The sequence below is a fragment of the Lipotes vexillifer genome, unplaced genomic scaffold (assembly GCF_000442215.2).
Source record: "Lipotes vexillifer unplaced genomic scaffold, Lipotes_vexillifer_v1.1 scaffold217, whole genome shotgun sequence".
NCBI classification, from domain to species: domain Eukaryota; kingdom Metazoa; phylum Chordata; class Mammalia; order Artiodactyla; family Lipotidae; genus Lipotes; species Lipotes vexillifer.
In genome coordinates, this window is record NW_006788200.1 from 8,723,434 (window position 1) to 8,745,477 (window position 22,044).

Below are 22,044 nucleotides of genomic sequence, written 5' to 3' on the forward strand. Positions count from 1 at the left end.
AGGGAAACTGGCCACCAGAGGGGCCCAGGTTGTGTCTAAAGGGAACAGACAGTATTTTCAGCTCAACCATCAGACCGGTGATTTGCTCCTGCATGAGAAATTGGACCGGGAGGAGCTATGCGGCTCCTCAGAGCCATGCATTCTGCAGTTTCAGATATTACTGCAAAACCCCTTGCAGTTTATTACAAATGAGCTCCAGGTGATAGATGTAAATGACCATTCTCCGGCATTCTCTGAAAATGAAATGCAGCTGAAAATTCTAGAAAACACTACACCAGGAACAATAATTCCTTTGGGAAATGCTGAAGACTTGGATGTGGGAAGAAACAGTCTCCAAAACTACACGATCACTCCTAATTCCCATTTCCACGTTCTCACACGCAGTCGTAGGGATGGAAGGAAGTACCCAGAACTAGTACTAGACAAAGCGCTGGATCGTGAGGAGCAGCCAGAGCTTAGGTTAATGCTCACTGCGTTGGATGGCGGGACTCCACGGAGGTCTGGGACCGTCCAGGTTCACATCCTGGTCTTAGACATAAACGACAACACCCCAGAATTTACACAGTCCCTCTATGAGGTTCAAGTTCTAGAGAACAGCCCCGTTAACTCTCTTATTGTCACTGTTTCAGCTTCTGACTTAGATACAGGAAATTGGGGGACAATATCATATGCATTTTTTCATGTTTCTGAAGAAATTAGAAAAACTTTTCAACTAAATCCAATTACTGGTGATATCCGACTAATCAAATATTTGAATTTTGAGGCGATCCATACTTACGAAGTGGACATAGAAGCCAAGGATGGTGGAGGCCTTTCAGGAAAATCAACAGTGATAGTTCAGGTGGTTGATGTGAACGACAACCCACCAGAACTGACCTTGTCCTCAATTACCAGCCCTATCCCAGAGAACTCGCCAGAGACTGTGGTGGCTGTTTTCAGTGTTTCCGACCTAGACTCTGGAGACAATGGGAAAATGGTGTGTTCCATCGAGAACGATCTCCCCTTCATCCTGAAACCATCTGTAGAGAATTTTTATACCCTAGTGTCAGAAGGAGAGCTGGACAGAGAGATCAGAGCCGAGTACATCATCACCATCACAGTCACAGATATGGGAACCCCCAGGCTGAAAACCGAGCACAACATAACCGTGCTGGTGTCCGACGTTAACGACAACGCCCCCGCCTTCACCCAGACCTCCTACACCCTGTCCGTCCGCGAGAACAACAGCCCCGCCCTGCACATCGGCAGCGTCCGCGCCACAGACAGAGACGCGGGCGCCAACGCCCAGGTCACCTACTCGCTGCTGCCGCCCCTCGACCCGCACGTGCCCCTGGCCTCCCTGGTATCCATCAACCCGGACAACGGCCACCTGTTCGCCCTGAGGTCCCTGGACTACGAGGCCCTGCGGGCGTTCGAGTTCCGCGTGGGCGCCGCCGACCGCGGCTCGCCCGCGCTCAGCAGCCAGGCGCTGGTGCGCGTGCTCGTGGCGGACGACAACGACAACGCGCCCTTCGTGCTGTACCCGCTGCAGAACGCCTCGGCGCCCTGCACCGAGCTGGTGCCCAGGGCGGCCGAGGCGGGCTACCTGGTGACCAAGGTGGTGGCGGTGGACGGCGACTCGGGCCAGAACGCCTGGCTGTCGTACCAGCTGCTCAAGGCCACGGAGCCCGGCCTCTTCGGCGTGTGGGCGCACAACGGCGAAGTGCGCACTGCCCGGCTGCTGAGCGAGCGCGACGCGGCCAAGCACAGGCTGCTGGTGCTGGTCAAGGACAACGGCGAGCCGCCGCTCTCGGCCAGCGTCACGCTGCATGTGCTGCTGGTGGACGGCTTCTCGCAGCCCTACCTGCCGGCCCCGGAAGCGGAAGCGGCGGACGCGGCCCCGGCCGCCCCGCTCACCGTCTACCTGGTGGTGGCCTTGGCGTCGGTGTCGTCGCTCTTCGTCTTCTCGGTGCTGGTGTTCGTCGCGGTGCGGCTGTGCAGGAGGGGCGGGGCGGCCTCGGTGGGTCGCTGCTCGGTGCCCGAGGGCCCCTTTCCGGGCCACCTGGTGGACCTCAGCGGCACGGGGACCCTGTCGCAGAGCTACCAGTACGAGGTGTGTCTGACGGGAGGCTCCGGGTTAAATGAGTTTAAATTCTTGAAGCCGATTCTCCCTAGTGGTCTGGTTCAAGACACTGGGCAGGACTAGTGCAAAAAGGCAATTGCAAGAATAGCGTAGGTTTCACTAACAGAAGAATCAGAAAGTTGTCTGGCTACGAATGCTTTAAGTCAAGGCTCTTGAGTTGATATAGTATTTTGTTTATATATTGATTTTACTGTCTAGTTAACCCTGCATGTTCTTTTTTCATCTGCTTCCTACCTTTTCAATCCAGTATTAATGCCTCTTTCTTTTTCTAATAGGTGAGTAAAAATAAATGCATCATCTTTTAATGATGATTTCAAATAGGTTTATTTAAGGTAGTCATTTCAAATTCTCTATCCAAAGCAATGTAGAGAGAGTTCTGAACCACCAATATTATAATTTACCCTATTGAATATAGTCAGGTAATATTCTTTATAATACTCCTAAAGCAGCTTTGTCTGTGGTTAATGAGTGGATAAATAAAAATGTTTTAGTATGTACCATTTTAACGTGTATCATCCTGTAGGGGCTTAGTACTCAAATAAAACTTACACATATAATTCATTTTCTGTTTTGACATTTGCAATTAATATTTCAACACTGTATATGCTTATATTGGCTAAAAATGGACCAAAAATGTAGGTTAATAGGTCAGATTACTCTTAGATTTGCCTAAAGTGTATTTATGATGGATGACTGAGAAAACAAATTAAACATAGGCATTTTGAACAACTGGTCGTGCTTTTCCATTTGGCATGAAAAGATTATTTAATAAGCATCTGGTGGAATGACAATTTGTTAACTTCTGAGATGTAAGTATTATCAACCTGAGGGCCATTTTTAAAAAATTTCAAGAAAGTACATGTATATATGTTCTCTAAATGCTTTATAGCAAAAGTGGTGTCCCATCCAATCCTACTTAAAAAAAAATTAATATCTACTTGGCATTTATATGGTGATATATGAAGGAAATATTTTCTTTGTTTCCTCTCTTAGTTCCCTCCTTCAGATTTCAACCTGACATGACTTAGGATTATGTATGGTCCTTCTGGGATAAACACTGCCCAACCACATCAACATTCTACCTCCTATAGAGTAATTAAAAGAAGATTAGAAGAATGGGAAGTTCTAAAAGGGAGAGAGCAATATCACTGTGAAAGTCTAAATTAACTACAACTAAGAATAAACTCTTGAAGCAACCAAACATCAATTTTTATGTCTATTTTGAATGAAATAGAAAAAAAAACGTATTTTAAAGTACAAAATATTTAGTCCCCAATTAAAAAATATGATTAGGAAAAAATAAAATTTCTCCTCATAGGCATTTTCTCATCCAGAGACATAGAACTTTCCAGGAATTGAATACTCATGATTAGAAGAGAACTGAAGTTTCTCAAAGATTTTGAAAATTCTCAAAAGAGAAAAAGAATGTTGTTAACTAGATGTTAACTAGACTTATGTCATCATTTGCAATATGCACAAATATCAAATCATTGTCACACCTGAAACTAATATAGTGTTACATGTCAATTACAGCTCAAAAATTAAAAACCCCTAATGACTGTAAAAAAACAAAAACAAAAAAAAAATTTAACACTGACATGTCTTCAATCACACATAAAGTTATAATCATATTAAAATGGTGTTATTTTATGTATGAGAGTCAAATACATGAGTCCTTAGTAATCAGGGGAAAGGCAGTATTTCCTTTCACTCATTAAGTACTTTATAGAGATATTGAATCTGGCTCTTTGGTCAGACTTTTTTTTCTTCTTTTCATACTTAGCTGAATTTTCATGAAGATCAGAGAAAAGGCAAAGAATTCTGATCAAGACTTCTCTGTATTTGGCTGGCTTAGTTCCAGCTCATGTCAGAACCAGGGAAGTTTTCAACTACAGAAAATATGGAGGCCAGTTCTTTTTTGGCCAATATGGTATATGATTTTGGACTCAAATTGAAGGCACTATATAACCGGGGAGTTATTTAGACCCAGACATAAGAAGAACAGATACTTAATAATATCTTAGTTGATAGATGCACTGAATTCACATATTGTTGAGAAGTGATCAGAGTTTAGTAAAGCCAGAAAAGATCATATGGACTAAATTTGAAGATAGGAAAAAATTATACCTTATTCTTGGTTCAAAGTTGCTTTTATTTCTTGGCTATTGGAAACCTTTTACCCTTTTATTTGAAGACAACTTTCAGAAACTTCTTTACCTGGATATTTTATTAAGTACATGACAGAGAGGGCACTATATGTATAGTACTAACTATCTTTGCCACTTTTTGGAATTCCCCCAACTGAAAGTCCAGCACTAGGTAAAAATGATGACTTTCTACATTCATAATAATTTCCCGGTAGTTCTTCTTTTAAAGCATGGACAAATTCATTACTGTGAATTATTTCCAGATTGATCTCTTACTAATATTCTAATCTAGTTTTTAATACTGAAAGGCAAAGAGATGAAAATGAACTTTAAACTTTTATGTAGAGTTGTTAAAAGACTAAACTATATTCAAATATCACTCATTAAAACTAGTGAACTAACTTACCACACTTTTAATAAATCTTCCTTAATCCTTGAATATGGCTTCCTTGCAAATGGGGACTTTAAAAAATGACAGTTTTTAAAAATATATTCCACTACTATATTTTGCTTCTTAGAGTAGATTGTTACATGTTTTAAAGCTGGCAACCTATTAGGCATAATTCAGTTATTTCTATGTCTAATCCTCATGTTCTTAGCCAATAGCTTGGTTGGTCATAGATTTTAAAATGTAAACTAGGGACTTCCCTGTTGGTGCAGCAGTTAAGAATCCGCCTGCCAATGCAGGGGACACGGGTTCGAGCCCTAGTCTGAGAAGATCCCACATGCTGCGGAGCAACTAAGCTCGTGAACCACAACTTCTGAGCCTGGGCTCTAGAGCCCACAAGCCACAACTACTGAAGTCCACGTGCCTAGAGCCCATGCTCTGCAACAAGAGAAGCCACTTCAATGAGAAGCCTGCACACCGCAACCGAGAGTAGACCCCGCTCGCCGCAACTAGCAAAAGCCCGTGCACAGCAACGAAGACCCAACGCAGCAAAAAAATAAATAAATTTATATAAAAAAATAAAATGTAAACTAATTTTCCTTCTCCCTCTTTTGGTATTGAAGACCGTTGATGAACAGTATATCAGTCTAGTTCTCATTCTTTTATCTGTAAACTTCTTTACTCTAAGATTTTTTCTTTATTCTTGATGTTCTGATATTTGCTAGGTCCAAACCTGAGATTCATCCAATATAGTGAATTTTTAAAAATTAACTGTAGTTTTTTGTGGGCTTTTTCCCCCCAGAATTTCCATTTGGCAGGTTTTCACAACAATTTGTTCTTTTTAAAAAAAAAAAACAATTGCCATTTCCTTCTTTTTTGTTGGAGGAAGTTAAACATCTTTTACTTCTAAGTTATTTCCATATTGTTCCAATCTCTGTTTCTTCTGTATATACATCTTTTATTTGTTGAATCTGTTTCTCACACTGTTAGTCTTGTTAGTTGGTGATATTTTATTGAGAACTCATGTTCTATTGGAGGTTTCCCTCACACCATTACTGGTTTTGGTAGTCTTGCAAAGGGAGGAAGGAGTCTCAAAGTGGTTACAGCTGCAGGCTCTACAAATCCCAGCCTTAATTAAGAAGCTTAGCTCAACTTTGCCACACTCAAGTAGAAGTTCTGGACCAACACCTAATGATGTGTTTGAGCTGGGCCCCAGTCTCCCTTGGGTGGCACTGCTCTGCATTTGCTCTATGAAGCAAAATCTTAGGGACTGTCACCCTCTGCTTCTTGGCTGTCATGATGTCTGATAAGGCTATAGACATGAGAGCTAACGAAGACATCATTTACTTTCCAATCTTTAGAGTAAACAAGCTGATTTAATCTTAGAATAAAGCTGATTTTGAGGAAAATGAGCTGTAACTGAAGTAATTGATACATGAGAATTACCTACAGGGAAAAAACATGGTCTTGGTTAATATGCATGACAGTGCTGCATATGGTGGTCCTGGATGACACACCCAACTTGCTGGATGACAAAGAAAACCCACTGCTAAGCAATCCTATATTGTGTACTGAGTTGGTACCAGGTAGAACAAGGTGGTATCCTGGATGGTGATGAGCTAGAACTCATGACTATTTTATCAATGATTCAAAGCCTCAAAGTACTTAATGTTTAGCACATGGACCCACAACCTGGAAGTATAGAGCACTAAAGCATATCTAGGCTACTAAGAGACAGACACAGCCAGGCAAAAGTTTGTGCTGTTATTAAAGACAACTAGAAGCCACCTTCTATTTGGCATAATCATGCTATACCTGGTCTAGGACCTATCCCAGCCCTACCTTCTGTTCCTTGAACCACCCACAGAAGTTTACTCAAGCCAACACATGCTCTATCCTCTTGATCACTAATTTGATTTAGCCATCTTCCTCTTTCAATTCTCTCTGCTCCTATTCAGTGATACTCAAATGTGGAGGATGAACAAGGAGCCTTCAGTGGACTGCTGCTCATAAGGCCACCTTCTGAGCATTCTGGGGATGTCAACATCACTAAGACTTAGTTCCAGAACAACTAATATGAGAGGTTTCTGACTGGAATATGAGAGACAAATGGGTTCAGATTTTTTTTTTTTTTTTTTTGGTACACGGGCCTCTCACTGTTGTGGCCTCTCCGGCTGAGGAGCGCAGGCTCAGCGGCCACAGCTCACGGGCCCAGCCGCTCCGCGGCATGTGGGGTCCTCCCGGACCATGGAAGCCCATGGGTTCAGATTTTTGAAGTCAATAGTGTCCAACTAATATGGGCTGTCCATGAGGAAAGACTTTGATGAGAAACTGAACTTCTAGGAAAATTAGAAGTTTATCAAAAATTAAAATTGTCTTCTCTAAATATTGTCTTTTGAGGTTTTTTTCCCCCCTTATATTTATCTCTGGGGAAATGGATTTCTTCATCCTCAATGTTTCATCCTATTCAACAAGACTTAATCAGTAGTCAGAAAACTTTCCACAAGGAAAAGCCCAGGACTAGATGGCTTCACTGGTGAATTGTACTGAACATTTAAAGAATTAACACCAAGGACTTCTTTGGTGGTCCAGTGGCTAAGACTCCATGCTCCCAATACAGGGGGCCCAGGTTTGATCCCTGGTCAGGGAACTAGATCCCGCATGCCACAACTAAAGATCCCACGTGCCACAACTAAAGATCCCGCATGCCGCAACTAAAGATACTGCATGCTGCAATGAAGATCCTGCATGTGGCAACGAAGATCTCGAGTGCTGCAACTAAGACCAGGTGCAGCCAAATAAATAAATAAATATTTTTTTTAAAAAAAGAATTAACACCAATATTTCACAAACTTGTTTTAAAAAAAGGGAGCAGGGACCACTTCCCAATTCATTTTATGAGGCCAGTATTACCCTGCTGCCAGAACCAAAGATAACAAGGAAAGGAAATTAAATACCAATATCTCTTGTGAATATAGGTACAAAAAATCCTCAACAAAATATTAGCAAACTGACTCCAGCAACATGTGAAAAGGATTATACAACATGACCAAGTGGGATTTGTCCCAGAAATACAGGTTGATTTAACATATGAAACTCAATCAATGCAATATACCATATTAACAGAAAAGGAAAACCATACAACCATTTCAATAAATGCAGGAAAAGCACTGTACAAAATACAACACCTTTTCATAATAAAAACATTCATGAAACTAAGAATAATAGGGAATATCCTCAACTTGATATAAGGCAACTATAAAAACCCACAGCTGGGCTTCCCTGGTGGCACAGTGTTTGAGAGTCCGCCTGCCGATGCAGGGTACACGGGTTCGTGCCCTGGTCCAGGAAGATCCCACATGCCGCAAAGCAGCTGGGCCCATGAGCCATGGCCGCTGAGCCTGTGTGTCCGGAGCCTGTGCTCCACAACGGGAGAGGCCACAACAGTGAGAGGCCCGCGTACCGCAAAATAATAATAATTAATAATAATAATAATAATAATAACACAATACTTAGGAATAAATTTAATAAGTGCAAGACTTGTATGCCAAACACTATAAAACCAGTGAAAGAAATTAAAGAAAACCTAAGTAAATGGAAAATTGTTCATGTGTTGGAAGATTTAACGTTGATTTACAGATTCAACTGAATCCCTATCAAAATCCCAGCAGGCTTGCTTTTTTTTTTTTTTTTTTGCAGAAATTAGCAAATTGAAGGAAAAATTCACTTGGAAATGCAAGTAGCCAAAATAATCTTGAAAAATTAAACATACAAATACTTTTTTTTTTTTTTTTTTGCGGTACGTGGGCCTCTCACTGTTGTGGCCTCTCCCGTTGCGGAGCACAGGCTCCAGACGCGCAGGCTCAGCGGCCATGGCTCACGGACCCAGCCGCTCTGCGGCATGTGGGATCTTCCCCGACCGGGGCACGAACCCGCGTCCCCTGCATCGGCAGGCGGACTCTCAACCACTGCGCCACCAGGGAAGCCCCTATTTTTAAAATAGTATATAATACAAGGAATTATTAGAAATTATATTGGATTTCATCACAAATTTCTAAGGCCAAACACTAATTATTCAAATATCTCCTTTCTAAATTTGCATTTCAATTAGTGTGATTTTTTAAAAACATCTTATAGCTTCAGTTTAGCTATAAGATATTAAAAAGTTAAAAGATATTAAATTTTAGTTTGCTTTTACCAGTGACAAGTATTGTTTCCTTTACGGTTATTTCATTTGAATGGCCAGCTGATGAATCTAATTTATCTATTTAGTAGAAAATTCCGAAAGATAATTCCTTTTATAAGAATTTCTAGTAAAATCTACAAACCATTTATAATTACCAATTCTCAATGCTGCTTAATATTTTGAAATAATACTATTTGAAGTGTGATTTCAGTAATTAAAAATACTATTTAAAATCTAATACATATTTCACCAATTTATCTCTCCTTTCAACAATTATTGCTTAATATCCCTCTGTACTTTCCCCCTCCAAGTTAAGAGCAAAACAGCTCTCAAGTCATCATGAAGTTTAAAAAAACATTCTCTCTTTTTTTTTAAACAAGTGAGACTACTCAAAACTTCAAAGTATGTGTTTAGCATTTGAACTTCAGGACTTCTTGTATTCAAATTCCTTTAAAATGATTTTTATCTTTCCCTCAATGATATTTAAAGTTCTTGCCTGTATTTTACCAAGGAGGAATTAAAACTGATATTTAATTACCAGAGTATCCCTCTAACTATTCTATCTCTCTTTGTGTATTCAAAATGGAAGAAATGTTTTAAATATTGTGCTTCAGGTCTGGCAACCAATTGTGTAAGTTGTTGTATGAATCCTTCAGAATGGATAATGCAGCTTTCCTGACTGGAATGGAACGGTTTTGCAGGTAGTCATTCTCTTTATCATTATTGCCTCTTCCATGCAGATATAATAGTTTTTTCTGATAACTTTGGCAGTTTGGCAAAATAATCCATGATGCAATGTTAAACTATCATCTTAGGCCACCTTTCTTGATTTTAACTTTACACACTGATAACATTTCAAAAGATCTATACATAGGTATTTATATATATATATATATATATATATATATATATATAAAAGGCTACAGGGAATTAATTATTCATGTCACTCTTAGTTTTCTTTTTAAACCTAATTAATGATCTCAACAAAAGACTCTTAGTTTTCCTTTCAATTTCTAAATTTTGTAAGCACCTCTTTTTGCTGGTACCTATCTCTAAAGGGAGACAAACTATTTAAAAGATTCTTATATTAATTGAAAATTTGAATACAAATATATTTCACCTATGATATCTGTGTACCCAAGGCATGGCTGAAGTTTGGATCTAAATTACCTAAAATGTTGTTCACCTCTCTAATTCCACTTAGTTAGATCAAAGAATGGATTCTGGAGCCATTCTGTAAGAGTTTGAATCCTACCTTTGCCATTTTCACATGGTGTGTGACTATGGGCAGATTATTTAAACTTTCTATTCCTCAATGTCTTTGTCTATAAAATGTGCCTAATAAGAGTGCCCACCTCATAGGGTTGTTTGAGGGATAAAATGAGTTAGTGTATGTAAAATGCTTAGAATATTATCTGGCATATAGTGACAAATATATGTTAATATTACCTAGATTTCATTTGTTTTGGATTGACAAAAGGGATTGAAAAGAGCTAATTTGCAACACTATTACTATGTCAGCATATAGGAATAAGTAAACAAAATCTAGTTTGAATTTTGTCCTGAACTCTTTAACTTTAACTAGAGCTCAGTTAATATAGTATGAAACAATTTTTTGTTTCATTCAGGAAATTTGCTTTCCATTTATATCTAAAATAATATTCTTTTTTTCTTTTCAGTATGTTTTTTTTTTCATTTCACTTAATGTTGATATACATTTCTCTGATTTGCCTTAAGCATGAAAGAAAATTCTACAGCATATTAATATTACTATTATTGCTATTACTAGATCTCTTACAACAGGAATTAACAGAGCTAGAGTAAAAGTAAATTTATTTGAACAGTGCTTATCGTGTATTATACTCTCATCTCTCAGAATTCTGTATTCAGTGTCAGACATGTTCATGGCTGAATGCATGATCTCACAGTAATCTTCTAATATAGGTAGAAATATGATCATTAGAGTGGATTAATTAATTTATCCAAATGATATTTACTGAATGACTACTATAGTCCAGGCTTCTTTCAAAAATAATGTTTCCTGGGACTTCCCTGGTGGACCAGCAGTTAAGGCTCCATGCTTCCACTGCAGGGGACACGGGTTCGATCTCTGGTTGTGGAATTAAGACGGCGTATGTGCGCAGCATGGTCAAAAAAAAGTAAATAATAATAATAATAATAATTTTTCCTAATATTTTATATCATTATCAGGATCTAAGATTACTGACATGATTTTAAAATAATTCATTAAATGTGAATCATAATTTATGAAGTTAATTAATTAAATTATAAGATATTTAAGGAGGAGAAATCCCATAAGTGGTACTCCATTCAATATACTAATTGTAACTAGTAAACTGATTAACTGTGTCTCAGTTAACTTACTGTATCAGGGAAATCACAATAGCTGCATGCTGCACTGAAATCCATTTAATAAACAAGTCTCTCCTCTTCACCATATATAAGTAGGCAAAGCTTGAGGTACCCTTTGCTCACACATTAAAATGTTTTAAATCACTGCTTATTGTCTTCCCGCAAATTGGCTAGTCAAGGAATGTGATATCTGGGCTACAAAGGATCAATGTGGTAAGAAGCAAACTCATTATTAAATACAGATATCTAGCTAAATCAGCTTAAACTTAAAGGCTTTACCTTAATAAAATTCTATGATTTTCACTCAATTTTGTCCTGATATTATCCTGATAATAGTCAAGTAGAATAATCAAGTCCTATCACCCTCGAGCTTCTGTTTCTTTATCTGTAAAAATCCTTTCATTTCCTCTCTGGATCTAAGAATCTGATTCTAATACTATTTGACCTCCTTAATATTTTAATGTGGGTTCATACTGTAAAAGGACTTATAACAAAGCAGGATGCCTCTTTATTCAACTGTATTACTGTTTGCACACCAGTGTAAAAAGATAGGACCTGAGGCCAGGTGGTACAGAACACCTTACACAAACTTTTTGCAACATCATAAATTTCTCACATACTTGGAAATAAACAGATAAAACTAAAATTAATTATAATTTTATAAGAGTTTATCTCCCCTGCTTAGATTATGACAAAGGGGAAATGGAGTTCTTTAAGTTCCACTTATAAGGGTATGGGGAGAGGAAGATAGCCCCTTGCTTTGTGCTCACAATTATTCTAGCTCATGCAATGTAATGGAATAACCTATACCTTAAGCTATTTAATGGAATAACAAAACTTTTAAAAGTTCTAGGGCTTCCCTCTTGGCGCCGTGGTTGGGGGTCCGCCTGCTGATGCAGGGGGCGCGGGTTCTTGCCCTGGTCTGGGAGGATCCTGCATGCCGCGGGGCGGCTGGGACCGTGGGCCATGGCCACTGGGCCTGCGCGTCCGGAGCCTGTGCTCCGCGGCGGGAGAGGCCACAGCGGTGAGAGGCCCGCGTCCCCCCCAAAAAAAAAAAAAAAAAAAAAAAAAAAAAGTTCTATACACTTTTTTAAAGGGCTTACATTTGGACACTTCCAAAATAGGCTGACTTGAGACTACAGTATTAGTTTCTCAATAAGGACGCAGGGTGGCGCTGCCGGCTAAGACTGTGAATAAGGAGCCCTAAAAAGCTCCCGTGTTCCTTTGTTGCCAGACGAAATCAACACCACACAGAAGAAGCTTTGCCAGCCGTGCTGGGTTACCAACGAGTTTGGGTAGCGATATACTAAACGACTTTAAGATTAAAGGCAATTTTGTGAAGATTCTACCAAGCAAGAAGTCAGAATTTAATACCTCGGGTCTTTTTGTGGTTGCTGAAGGGGTTGGATGTAAGCACTCTGGCTCCAACATGGAGACGCTAGAGAGAATTCAACAAAACAGGCAAGTGATGACCTTTATTTTGATGGTATTCTTATCTCAGGCTCACCCTGCGCCTATTCGTTATTCTGTGCTGGAAGAAACAGAGAGCGTCTCCTTTATAGCCCATTTGACCAAGGACCTGGGCCTGGGAATTGGGGAGCTGGCCGCCCGGTCGGCCCAGGTGGTGTGTGACGATGACAAGCAGCGCTTGCTGCTAGATCGCCAGACTGGAGATTTGCTTTTGAGGGAGAAACTAGACCGGGAAGATATATGTGGCCCCGTTGAACCCTGTGTGCTGCATTTCCAAGTGTTCCTGGAAACTCCGGTGCAATTTTTTGAAGGAGAACTATTAATCCAGGACATAAATGACCACTCCCCAGTATTTCCGAATAGGGAAATGCTACTGAAAATACCGGAAAACAGCCAGCCAGGGACTGTTTTTCCGTTGAAATTAGCTCAGGATTTGGATGTGGGCAGCAATGGTCTTCAAAAATACACTATCAGCCCCAATTCTCATTTTCACGTTATCACTCGAAATCATAGTGAGGGCAAGAAATATCCAGATTTGGTGCAGGACAAAGCACTGGATAGAGAGGAGCAGCCTGAGTTCAGCTTAACCCTCGTGGCGCTGGATGGTGGGTCTCCACCTAAGTCTGGCACCAGCATGTTACGAATCCTGATCATGGATGTCAATGACAATGCTCCTGAGTTTGTGCACACTCCATATGAGGTGCAGGTTCTGGAAAACATCCCCCTAGACTCCCCAATACTTACTGTTTTAGCTAGGGATGTAGATGCTGGAAACTTTGGAACTGTTTCCTATGGCTTGTTCCAAGCATCAGAGGAAATTAAACAAACTTTCTCAATAAATGAAGTCACAGGAGAAATCCGACTGACCAAGAAATTGGATTTTGAACAAATTAAATCTTACCACGTGGAAATTGAGGCTACAGATGGAGGAGGCCTTTCCGGAAAAGGCACTGTAGCCATAGAGGTGGTAGATGTGAATGACAACGCCCCTGAATTTACCATACCTTCACTCACCTGCTCCATCCCAGAAAATGCTCCTGAGACTGTAGTCTCCATCTTCCGAATTCGAGATAGAGACTCCGGAGACAATGGAAGAATGGTTTGCTCTATTCCAGATAATCTGCCATTCATTCTAAAACCGACTTTAAAGAATTTCTACACCCTGGTAACAGAGAGCCCTCTGGACAGAGAGAGCAGAGCCGAGTACAACGTCACCATCACCGTCACAGATATGGGGACACCGAGACTGAAAACCCAGCACACCATAACCGTGCTGGTGTCCGACGTCAACGACAACGCCCCCGCCTTCACCCAGACCTCCTACACCCTGTCCGTCCGCGAGAACAACAGCCCCGCCCTGCACATCGGCAGCGTCCGCGCCACAGACAGAGACGCGGGCGCCAACGCCCAGGTCACCTACTCGCTGCTGCCGCCCCTCGACCCGCACGTGCCCCTGGCCTCCCTGGTATCCATCAACCCGGACAACGGCCACCTGTTCGCCCTGAGGTCCCTGGACTACGAGGCCCTGCGGGCGTTCGAGTTCCGCGTGGGCGCCGCCGACCGCGGCTCGCCCGCGCTCAGCAGCCAGGCGCTGGTGCGCGTGCTCGTGGCGGACGACAACGACAACGCGCCCTTCGTGCTGTACCCGCTGCAGAACGCCTCGGCGCCCTGCACCGAGCTGGTGCCCAGGGCGGCCGAGGCGGGCTACCTGGTGACCAAGGTGGTGGCGGTGGACGGCGACTCGGGCCAGAACGCCTGGCTGTCGTACCAGCTGCTCAAGGCCACGGAGCCCGGCCTCTTCGGCGTGTGGGCGCACAACGGCGAGGTGCGCACGGCCCGGCTGCTGAGCGAGCGCGACGCGGCCAAGCACAGGCTGCTGGTGCTGGTCAAGGACAACGGCGAGCCGCCGCTCTCGGCCAGCGTCACGCTGCACGTGCTGCTGGTGGACGGCTTCTCGCAGCCCTACCTGCCGGCCCCGGAAGCGGAAGCGGCGGACGCGGCCCCGGCCGCCCAGCTCACCGTCTACCTGGTGGTGGCCTTGGCGTCGGTGTCGTCGCTCTTCGTCTTCTCGGTGCTGGTGTTCGTCGCGGTGCGGCTGTGCAGGAGGGGCGGGGCGGCCTCGGTGGGTCGCTGCTCGGTCTCGGTGAGTCGCTGCTCGGTGCCCGAGGGCCCCTTTCCGGGCCACCTGGTGGACGTCAGCGGCACGGGGACCCTGTCCCAGAGCTGCTACCAGTAGGTGTGTCTGACGGGAGACCATGAAACTGGTGAGTTCAAATTCCTGAAGCCAGTATTTCCCAAACTCTTGGTTCAGAACACAGAGAGAGAAATTAAAAGAAACCCCCAACTGCAAGAATAGTTTTCTTCGGTTACGTGTCGTATTTGGTCAAGTGAGCCTCTCAATTTTGTTAAACCTGACTCACATTGCGTTACTTTCTCTTGAGATTGTATTGTTGTAGAAATATGTATATCTCTATTGCAAATTATGCATGTCTCTGTGCTAAATCTTCCTTTTATTAATATTCATTGGATTTAGCATTTTTAGTTACACTTGATATTATGTATTTCTCCATATTTGACCTTCTCTTGGTGATTAATCTTTCCATAACTATAAATTACTCAAGTAGTGTAAGAAGAAATTTTATTTAAAGGAACTTCTTGGTTAATGTCTTTTCAGGGTAACATTTTAAAGCTTCTGTGTAACCTTACATTTCTATATATTTTTGGTGCTTGTCTTTACCACATAGCTTTATATTTGCTAGGCCAGAATGTTTGAAATTCTTTGTAGCTACCTAGACCTTTCTTGTTCACTATTTTACCAGGCTATGCCCCCCTGAATAGCCGTGAACATATAAATTAGCATACTTGTTTCTCCCAAATTGTACCTAAATATGCACTTTATTAAATTATTCATACACTACAGTTGTGACCATATCCCATTGTGAGCACCGTATATGCTAGAGATTATCTTGTTTGCTACTTACGTAGCACATTGTAATTGCTCCATAAATACTCACTGATATTAAAATAAAAATTATTCTCATTTATAAATAACAATTAAAGAGAAAATCTTTTATAACTTGGTATCACTTCACTAAAATAAAACTAAGTCACTGCTTGGTAAAATACTTAAAATCTTAGAACCTTAAGTAAACCCTAAATCCTTTAAAAGGACTCAAGAGGTAGAGGGCATATACTTTCTTGTCCTTCCTTTTGCCCTATTAACAGAAGTTCAAATGTAGTTTAACGTATGTGTTTTTCTTGGTTTTCCTGCAGCTTCTCTGCGTGTTTCAAGAGTCAGAATTTCTTCTCAGTTTTGGTTATTATGTTCTAGTCTGATTGCTCATTTTAAGTTACTCTGCAAACATGGGCAGCTTTTATGAACAAAATGATGATTTATTTTTGATCTCCAAGTCACCTTGTTCTTCAGTGTAGCGTTTGGGTATTTTGCATAAATTTACTTTTTCAATTATGCTATAACTTTTAGTAGTAAGAAATAAGCATTGTTTTTTCTTTTAAAACAACAAGAATAGAAATAGAAATTAAGATAAACTTATCTGAATTATAATTGTTTCATGTTGTGTTTATTAAGCCAAGCAAGACGATTATGTGGTTTCCAACTAAATTTATATGGATGTAACTATAAGACCAGTTATTGAACTTTTGGCACAATGTGAGTAATTAAAGAGCCTGCTTTATAACCTAAGTATTTATTTTTAGATCTTGTGTCATCCTCCTGGAATTTAATTACTTGCATGTTTCTCTGAATTACATTTTTTCTAAGGATATAATGAAACAAAAAAGGAAAATTACTGTTTAAGTTATTATTGAAACATAGCTTTTAGCCTTCATCCAATCTAACACTTGAAATTAGAAAGTGATAAAAATGAGAACAAAATTAAACACAAACAAATATATGACATAAATATGGTAGTCAAATTTAACTTCCCCATTTACTTTGACTTCTCCATTTACTGTTAGATATTTAAATGAAATAGTTTTTATGTATGATGACAAGAAATGTGATTGAAGTTTTCAGCAATATATTTCAACATTTTGAACATCTAAGTTCATGTTTTTGTTTATGCCAGGAAAGTCCAATTTGTATAATCACCCAAATGAGACTGGCCAAACACTCAGAACCACATTTATGAATTTATATGAGTGTGTATATATAAGGATGGATCATTCCTTACTAGCTGGGGATCACCACCAGTCTTTGGTGTAGAACAGATCAACATTTTAAAATTCAATGATTATAATTTAATAGTAAATATAATCCAAATAACTTCCACAAAATGAATACCTTAAGAAAAACAGGCCAGTTCTACTTTTGCAAAACAAAAATAGAGAATGGAGGCCAAATATCTGGATAATAATACCCATTTCAATCATAGTTTCTCAAGTGCTTCTATTATATGTGCATTTTTTACAATTCCTTTGTTGTTGTTTTTAGGCATAGCATATAGTGAGCTTAACACATGCTGTTTTAGGCACAGAAATTCTACTGAAGGCAATATAACCCACATCACTTTAAGACCCTCTATTTCTTACTACCAGAAATTACAAAATATAGATTTTAAATAGTCTTAAATTATAAGTTATGCACATATTTGGTGGAATTGTTTCCAGGTTAGATGGATTATCTAACAGCAGAAAACAACAATAAAAGCTGTTTTAAATTCAGAAATTACCAGTTTCAAGCAACAGACAGCAGATGATATAAAAAGAACTGAAAGTGCTAAGATTCCTGAAAAGGAAAATCCTTGGAGTTCTGAACTGACTCCTACAGTCAATTTGCCCTAAGGAAATTTGCAAACTCAAAGAACAGACAAAAGGCTTCTGCCAGGGATGGGGTAACTTCAATAGCCTTTGGCAAACTGGAGGATTCAAGCTCAAGGCCAGTTTTCCCCCTCATGATGCTTGTCAAATTCTGGGACATTCCAGGGAAGAAGACTAAAAACTTGAAGGAAAATTTCTGAAAAGCAGAGTGAAGTTTTAATAGTCTTAATGCATGAAAATTAGAGTTTGTGACCTGCCATGGGAAAGGCTGTGGAGAATACACTGAGTTCTGAACTGAAAATTCTGAACGGTCAGGTGCTTTTCAGGACTGCAAAGAACCTTGACTAAGCACAGTGCTTGTTTGAATTAAGGCAATTTGATTAGACATGACTCTATCAAGCTAACAGAGGAAAAGGTGAACTCTTTCTGGAAGAAAATAATATCATCTGGATCCTGGACAGCTTTTTACATTTATCTTCAGCATTCAATAAAAAATTATGAGGCACACATACAAAAAGGCTGGTTGACATGAATAAAACCTAGAGGAAAAAACAGACAATACAGAAAATCTACAGATAAAATACATACTAGAATTTACTGACAGTGATGTTAAAATAAGTATGACTGATATGTTAAAATAAGGAATACAGAAAATAGGTAGAAGAGAATTTCACTAGAGAATGGAATAAATTGGAAATTAATTTTGGGACTGAAGAATATAATAACTGAAATTTTAAAATATTAGATTGTGTAATGGCATAGTAGTTGGAAAGGATTATAGGATTAGTGAATGCAAGACAGGCCAATATTAAATATCCAAATAGAAACACTGAGGAATGAAATAATTAAAAATACAGACAAGAACATTTAGTGACATGTGGAACATAATGAAAAACTCCAACACACATATGATTGTAATCCTAGAAGGACTAGGAATGGGGAATAAGCAATGTTTAAAGAAATAATGACCAAGAATTTTTTCCAAAAATGGTGAACAAAATGTACCACTCAAGATGCTCAATGAAACCCAATTAGGAGAATAAAAAACAATGGTAGATGGGAGTGTTTCCTTAATTTCTCTTTCATCATTAGTGTATAGGAATGCAAGAGATTTCTGTGTATTAATTTTGTATCCTGCTACTTTACCAAATTCATTCATTAGCTCTAGTAGTTTTCTGGTAGCATCTTTAGGATTCTCTATATATAGTATCATGTCATCTGCAAACAGTGACAGTTTTACTTCTTCTTTTCTAATTTGGATTCCTTTTATTCTTTTTCTTCTCTGACTGCTGTGACTAAAACTTCCAAAACTATGTTGAGTAATAGTGGTGAGAGTGGGCAACCTTGTCTTGTTCCTGATCTTAGAGGAAATGGTTTCAGTTTTTCACCATTGAGAACGATGTTAGTTGTGCGTTTGTCATATATGACCTTTATTATGTTGAGATAAGTTCCCTCTATGCCTACTTTCTGGAGAGTTTTTATGATAAATGGGTGTTGAATTTTGTTGAAAGCTTTTTCTCTATCTTTGAGATGATCATATGGTTTTCATCCTTCAGTTTGTTAATATGGTGTATCACATTGATTGATTTGCATATATTGAAGTATCCTTGCATTCCTGGGATAAACCCACTTGATCATGGTGTATGATCCTTTTAATGTGCTGCTGGATTCTGTTTGCTAGTATTTTATTGGGGATTTTTGCACCTATGTTCATCAGTGATATTGGCATGTAGTTTTCTTTTTTTGTGACATCTTTGTCTGGTTTTGGTATCAGGATGATAGTGGCCTCGTAGAATGAGTTTGGGAGTGTTCCTCTCTCTACTATATTTTGGAAGAGTTTGAGAAGGATAGGTGTTAGCTCTTCTCTAAGTGTTTGATAGAATTCGCCTGTGGAGCCATCTGGTCCTGGGCTTTTGTTTGTTGGAAGATTTTTAATCACAGTCTCAATTTCAGTGGTTGTGATTGGTGTGGTAATATTTTCTATTTCTTCCTGGTTCAGTCTCAGAGGGTTGTGCTTTTCTAAGAATTTGTCCATTTCTTCCAGATTGTCCATTTTATCGGCATATAGTGCTTGTAGTAATCTCTCACAATCCTTTGTATTTCTGCAATGTAAGTTGTTACTTCTCCTTTTTCATTTCTAATTCTGTTGATTTGAGTCTTCTCCCTTTTTTTCTTGATGAGTCTGGCTAATGGTTTATAAAGTTTGTTTATTTTCACAAAGAACCAGCTTTTAGTTTTATTGATATTTGCTATTGTTTCCTTCCATTTACCATTGCAACAAAAAGAATAAATTACCTAGGAATAAACCTACCTAAGGAGACAAAAGACCTATATGCAGAAAAATATAAGACACTGATGAAAGAAATTAAAGATGATACAAACAGGTGGAGAGATATACCATGTTCTTGGATTAGAAGAATCAACACTGTGAAAATGACTATACGACCCAAAGCAATCTACAGATTCAATGCAATCCCTATCAAACTACCACTGGCATTTTTCACAGAGCTAGAACCAAAAATTTCACAATTTGTATGGAAACACAAAAGACACCGAATAACCAAAGCAATCCTGAGAAAGAAAAACGGAGCTGGAGGAATCAGGCTCCCAGACTTCAGATTATATTACAAAGCTACAGTAATCAAGACAGTATGGTACTGGCACAAAAACAGAAATATAGATCAATGGAACAGGACAGAAAGCCCAGAGATAAACCCACACAAATATGGTCACCTTATTTTTGATAAAGGAGGCAAGAATATACAATGGAGAAAAGACAGCCTCTTCAGTAAGTGGTTCTGGGAAAACTGGACAGCTACATGTAAAAGTCTGAAATTAGAACACTCCCTAACACCATACAGAAAAATAAACTCAAAATGGATTAAATACCTTAATGTAAGGCCAGACACTATCAAACTCTTAGAGCAAAACATAGGCAGAGCACTCTATGACATAAATCACAGCAAGATCCTTTTTGACTCACCTCCTAGAGAAATGGAAATAAAAACAAAAATAAACAAATGGGACCTAATGAAACTTAAAAGCTTTTGCACAGCAAAGGAAAACATAAACCAGACGAAAAGACAGCACTCAGAATGGGAGAAAATATTTGCCAAGGAAGCAACTCACAAAGGATTAATCTCTAAAATATACAAGAAGCTCATGCAGCTCAATATGAAAAAAACAAACAACCCAATCCAAAACTGGGCAGAAGACCTAAACAGACATTTCTCCAAAGAAGATAAACAGATTGCCAACATACACATGATAAGATGCTCAAATCACAAATCACTAATCATTAGAGAAATGCAAATCAAAACTACAATGAGATATCACCTCACACCAGTCAGAATGGCCATCATCAAAAAATCTACAAACAGTAAATGCTGGAGAGGGTGTGGATAAAAGGGAACCCTCTTGCACTGTTGGTGAGAATGTAAATTGATACAGCCACTATGGAGAACGGTATGGAGGTTCCTTAAAAATAGAATGACCATATGACCCAGCAATCCCACTACTGGACATATACCCTGAGAAAACCATAATTCAAAGAGTCATGGGTTTCCCTGGTGGCACAGTGATTAAGAATCTGCCTGCCAATGCAGGGGGCACAGCTTCGAGCCCTGGTCCAGGAAGATCCCACATGCCCCGGAGCGGCTGAGCCCGTGTGCCACAACTGTTGAAGCCTGCGTGCCACAACTACTGATGCCCGCGCAGCTAGAGCCCATGCTCTGCAACAACAGAGGCCACCGCAGTGAGAAGCCTGTGCGCCGCAGTGAAGAGTAGCCCCTGCTCGCCACAACTTAAGAAAGCTTGTGCGCAGCAGAGAAGATCCAACACAGCCAAAAATAAATAAATACATAAATAAATTTATTTAAAAAAAAGAGTCATGTACCACAATGTTCATTGCCACAGTATTTACAATAGCCAGGACATGGAAGCAACCTAAGTGTCCGTCGACAGATGAATGGATAAAGAAGGTGTGGCACATATAGAGAATGGAATATTACTCAGCCATAAAAAGCAACGAAATTGAGTTATTTGTAGTGAGGTGGATGGACCTAGAGTCTGTCATACAGAGTGAAATAAGTCATAAAGAGAAAAACAAATACCGTATGCTAACACATATATATGGGATCTAAGAGGAAAACAAAAGGCTCTGATGAACCTAGGGGCAGGACAGGAATAAAGACACAGATGTCCAGAATGGACTTAAGGACATGGGGAGGGGGAACGGCAAGCTGGGACAAAGCTAGAGAGTAGTACTGACATATATACACTACCAAATGTAAAATAGTTAGTGGGAAGCAGCTGCATAGCACAGGGAGATCAGCTCAGTGCTTTGTGACCACCTAGAGGGGTGGGATAGGGAGAGTGGGAGGGAAATGCAAGAGGGAGGGGATATGGGGATATATGTATACATATAGCTGATTCACTTTGTTATACAGCAGAAACTAACATAACATTGTAAAGCAATTATACACCAATAAAGATGTTAAATAAAAAACAAAGCACAGCTAGGAATATCACAGGAAGGCTGCTAAAGACTAAAGTCAAAGAGAGAATCTTAAAAGCAACC

At 39.9% G+C, this 22,044-nt stretch overlaps 2 protein-coding genes across 2 annotated transcripts in view; both read left to right on the forward strand.

Moving 5' to 3' along the window:
• LOC103084241 (protocadherin beta-3) overlaps window positions 1-2,185 on the forward strand; it is a 2,780-nt gene extending 595 nt beyond the window's left edge. Inside the window, exon 1 of the mRNA XM_007461485.1 lies at window positions 1-2,185. This exon is cut by the window's left edge and continues 595 nt beyond it. Coding sequence (XP_007461547.1) covers window positions 1-2,185 — 2,185 coding nt within the window.
• Window positions 2,186-12,493: 10,308 nt separating this feature from the next.
• Window positions 12,494-15,419, forward strand: PCDHB4 (protocadherin beta 4). The gene has a single exon (XM_007461487.1). It carries the CDS (start codon window positions 12,646-12,648, stop codon window positions 14,920-14,922), a length of 2,277 nt encoding a protein of 758 aa, XP_007461549.1. The 5' UTR covers window positions 12,494-12,645; the 3' UTR covers window positions 14,923-15,419.
• The last annotated feature ends 6,625 nt before the right edge of the window (window positions 15,420-22,044 follow it).